The 4926-nt window shown below is 35.7% G+C and overlaps 1 protein-coding gene across 1 annotated transcript in view; it reads right to left on the bottom strand.

Annotated features, from left to right (window-relative positions):
• LOC103516325 (BMP-binding endothelial regulator protein-like) overlaps positions 1–2276 on the bottom strand; it is a 66214-nt gene extending 63938 nt beyond the window's left edge. The window contains exon 1 of the mRNA XM_026828762.1: positions 2182–2276. Within this exon, the coding sequence (XP_026684563.1) occupies positions 2182–2269 (88 nt within the window). The 5' untranslated portion in view covers positions 2270–2276. The remainder of the gene's footprint in view (positions 1–2181) is intronic.
• Between the last annotated feature and the right edge of the window lie 2650 nt (positions 2277–4926).

Raw genomic sequence — 4926 nt, 5'->3', positions numbered from 1 at the left:
CTAAAAAAAGAAACCGCTGTTATACGTTATACAAAAGAACACTTCCTAAGGAAATTGCAGGTATACAAAAGAAACTAACATTCTTAAGAAAAATTCGCAGACATACAAAAGAACACCAACATTCTTACCTTATCTTAAAAGGACAAGATCTTTGCATAAGGCATTTTTTTCTCGTGCAAGGTATGTGGAGTGCAAAATCTAAAGACAGTTACTTTACAGTCTAATGATCGCAATGCAGCGATCAACTTTAGTTGCATTTCCATAAAGCTAACTTCTGTTCTAACTTCCGCGGTCAAAGATTGCTATGTGGACAAAAACTGTCTAGTGACTACAATCCTTTGCAGCACACACCAACTATCAGACCTACTCTCAGAGAGCCCGCCCATAGTGGCCAACAAAACCAAGGTTTAAGCAGAGCACTGCCTGCGCCTGCCAACTCTTACGTCTAGGGTCGCCTTTTATCCACTCTATCCTTTATCTGAAGGAATTTAGGACTATTAATACATATGACACTGGGTTGTGGTTCCCACTGCTCATAACTTTTTCAACTTTGACAACGGAGATCTACTAGATGTAACCGATACTGGTTCTCTTGACAGTAATAGGGATAATAAAGAATGACGGTGCAACTTTTGTGGAAAAGTTTGTTGGAGTTAGGTTGTGGACACTACACACGAACAAAGATATTGAGGGCAGAAAAAAGTCCAAGTCCAATCTCGCTTCCAATTGTCACAGACATTGAGGGCAGAAAAAAGAGCACTTGGAAGCAAGTTCCAATTGCAGTGACGTGATCTCAAGACAATTAGCAGGGTAATTAGACTAATCACTAATTAGCCACATAGCAACACGCAACATGCAGACGCCACACGGGATAACAAGTAGTGAAATCATGAAAAAAACAGAAGGCATCACCTGCTAATGAGAAATGTCAGGGATTTGAACATCGGAAAACATTCAAAGCAGAATTTGTAGTAATCAGTGGAAAAAATGCTCCGTAGATAAAAAGTAAGCCACAATATGTAGGATTGCACGTAATGATACTAATGAATCTAATGATATTGAAAAGTTTGTGTAGGTATCTGTTCATAAACAAATAGTTCTGTATTGATAAATAAAAAAAAAGAAAAAAAAAAACTAGAAAGAAAAATAAAAAAGCTAGTATAAAAATAAATAATGAAAAAAAAAAAATAGTAAGAAAAATAATGGAAAAAACTAGACTAGAAAGAATGAATTGGCCGATCGCAAAATACCAATGAGCAATACCATGAATGGAAGTACCAGAACCGATATATCAAGAACTTAAGGAATGGGCGGCAAAAATCTGGAAGCCAGATTCAGCAAAGTTCTAGAATCTAGATATACCACTAGAACGGGTACTCGGGTAGCCATAAAGAGAAAAGATCGAAGACAAAATGATTTGAAAGCATAGAGACAAGAATACAAGATCGCAGGAATCTACATAGAGAATTAGAGACACAGAAAGAAACGCACATATGTACTTGTCTTCTCGGAGCAATTAAATAATAACCAATAAGCTCTGTAATTAAATCGAAGAAAATGATCGGCAATTATACGAATAACCAATTCTGAAAACATAAAAAGAGCTATGTATGATTCTATAATTCTAATAACATATTATAAGAAATAAATAAAAAGAGTTAAGCGGAAAATTGTTGCGATGGTAAAAGACGAAGAAATAACTCATCAACTGGTAGGTCTTATAGAAGAGATTGAGACTGTAATTAAAACTATTACGGGGGTGTTTGATAGCAAAGAAGTTAGAGAAACCTGTGTTTGATAGAAAATCAAAGTTTGAGAATAAATCAAATAACTTCAATGTGATTGGAGGTTTCCTTGTTGACAGAATTGTACATACGACCAAACTCCTAGATATAGCAAAACAAGATCAACAGTCTAAATCGACACTTGAATATAAAGAAAAAAATTAAACAAGAGTACAATTAAAAACTCCTAAATTACTAAATGCAAAAGTGCACATATTATTCAATCCTTCTGAAATACTAAATGCAAAAAGTTTATACTTAAATCCGATTAAAATGTAAAAAAGGAAGTAAAAAGGTAGTAAATCAAATCAAAAATCTGATTCCATTTGATATAGAACTAAAGTATCTAAGTACAGTATATACAAATAATATTGCAAGAAAATACTATTGAACTTACCCATGATGCCACGTTCAATGGCGTAGAAAGTGGAAGGCAGACAGTGGATCAGAAGCGACACAAATGTCAAGTGCACCAAACTGGCCATGATTATCTGCAAAACACAAAAAACAAACACGGAAATAAATGAAAAGTTCAAACAAATAGGAAGAAATAAACAAAAAGTTCAAACAAATAGGTAGAAAATGAAATATGTGAATGAAAAAAAGACACAAAATGAAGTACTCAAAAGAATAGTAGATCAATTAAGTATTAAGTATATAATTATATATCATAGGTTGGCAACAATAATCAGCAAATACAAAATAAACACATGGAAATGAACAAAAATTTCCAACAAAAATGGAAGATACAAAACAAAAGTAGTCAAAAGACTAGCAGATGAATTGGCCATTTGGCTATGATTATCAGCATAATATAAATAAACAAAAAGTTCAAAAGAATAATCAAGGAAATGAGCAAACCCACTTACAGAGGCTCCGGACCGAGTATCTAGAAAAAGTCATTCCCACTTATAGAGGCTCGATTTTCCCATTTAAACAGGTTTTTTTTAGTAAAAAATGAAGGGGCCACGATTATTTTTCCCCAGTTATCCAGGTTTCCCACTTAGACGAGTCCCACTTAGAGAGGTTTGACTGTAATAGGTAAATAAATAAAAGAACTGACGACACATATTTCGGTGGATGTGCCGAAATCACCTAATATTCCAACACAGGATATAGGGAAGGAATGTATGAATACGGGAGATGTAAGGGCTAGATCGCGTCGGGTTCGATTTCCGCCCGGGGCGGATCCTGAAAGGATAAGGTTCGTTCTCTGAACGAACGGCCGGCTTTCTCGTTTCTTGCTAATTGATTTATAGGAACGGTAGATCCCGTAGTATGTCTCTCATCAGATGGGAGAGAAGAAACACAATACTTCCCATTTAGGTGCTGGGTCAACACGGTCAGCATTTGGATCCGGAGAAGGTGACTGACTCACTGTTCCGTGCTGAGACCGCACCGTTTACGGCAAACGTGCTTTTTCTTCTGCTTTCCCATATGCTTTTTTCTATTGATTGACGTACCTACATCTGCATGTAGTAGTGCGTTCTCAGCACGAAACAGTGTGTACTGTCACCTGAACTACTTAGTAACTTGCAAATAAACGAGAGGTATATTCATGTCAGTTCGACATACGTTTGACCTTGACAGTACAGACCAATCACTATATTGGCAATTTTCTTTTCAGATTTCGCGTTTTCCCGTTTAAATCAACTGAGATAACCATTTGGAGGTACCTATTCTCTTGAGTATCTAATCGAATGAATCTCTAACCGAACCGTATATTCGAAGAAAATGATCGGCAATTATACGAATAACCAATTCTGAAAACATAAAAAGAGCTATGTATGATTCTATAATTCTAATAACATATAAGAAATAAATAAAAAAGAGTTAAGCGGAAAATTGTTGGTAAAAGAAGCTGGAGAAATAACTCATCAAGTACTAGGAGTTATGGAAGAGATTGAGACTGTAATTAAAACTATTACGGGGGTGTTTGATAGCAAAGAAGTTTGAGAAACCTGTGTTTGATAGAGAAGCAAAGAAGTTTGAGGATAAATCAAATAACTTCAATTTGAATGGAGGTGTTTGGAAAAGGTGTTTTCAAACGTGCCAGAAGAAATAATTAGGGAATAGACAGTTTTTGGTCATAGCATAGATATTGAGCAACAGTTTCAACTTTTTCAAATACTCCTTGGTGTTGGTCACAGTATACATATTATCAGGAATGTCTATTTGCCTATCTCACCTATTTTCGCTGGGATCTTTATTCTCAACCGTCGCGTCGTCACGAGACGAATTGAACCCCAAAACAACCGTGATACCCCCGAGGATCTCTCATCCAGATATCAACCACACACAACGTTTCCTAACATCAGTGATCTGTCAAAAACAGGTGTATCGTTAGAAACTGGCGCCTTCAATCTTGTCTTCAATCGAAATACCTTTACGTTGATTTCAACTAGACGTAACGTAGTAATCTGACATTTCATTGACAGAAATCTAAACGTGAGGTATGGAACGTGCTCTTTTTTTTACGGAATACGTTCTAGAACAGGAAAATTCTATTCCATTCTTACAACCACAAGAAAACATACAGACGCTAAAAAGAATTCTTACAATCAAAAGAAAACATATGGACGTTAAAGGAATCTTCACAAGAAAACATATTGCATATTGTCGCCAAAGAAAAAAATCGAACAAAGATATTGAGGGCAGAAAAAAGTCCAACTCCAATTGGCGCCTTCAATCTTTTCTTCAATCAAAATACCTTTACGTTGATTTCAACTAGACGTAACGTAGTATTCTGACATTTCATTGACAGACATCTGAACGTGAGGTATGGAACGTGCTCTTTTTTTACAGAATACGTTCTAGAACAGGAAAATTCTATTCCATTCTTACAACCACAAGAAAACATACAGACGCTAAAAAGAATTCTTACAATCAAAAGAAAACATATGGACGTTAAAGGAATCTTCACAAGAAAACATATTGCATATTGTCGCCAAAGAAAAAATTCGAACAAAGATATTGAGGGCAGAAAAAAGTCCAAGTACAATCTCGCTTCCAATTGTCACAGACATTGAGGGCAGAAAAAAGAGCACTTGGAAGCAAGTTCCAATTGCAGTGACGTGATCTCAAGACAATTAGCAGGGTAATTAGACTAATCACTAATTAGCCACATAGCAACACGCAACAT

Source organism: Diaphorina citri, unplaced genomic scaffold (genome assembly GCF_000475195.1).
Source record: "Diaphorina citri unplaced genomic scaffold, Diaci psyllid genome assembly version 1.1 scaffold1545, whole genome shotgun sequence".
Classification (NCBI taxonomy): domain Eukaryota; kingdom Metazoa; phylum Arthropoda; class Insecta; order Hemiptera; family Psyllidae; genus Diaphorina; species Diaphorina citri.
This window is presented reverse-complemented; position numbering and strand designations above follow the sequence as displayed.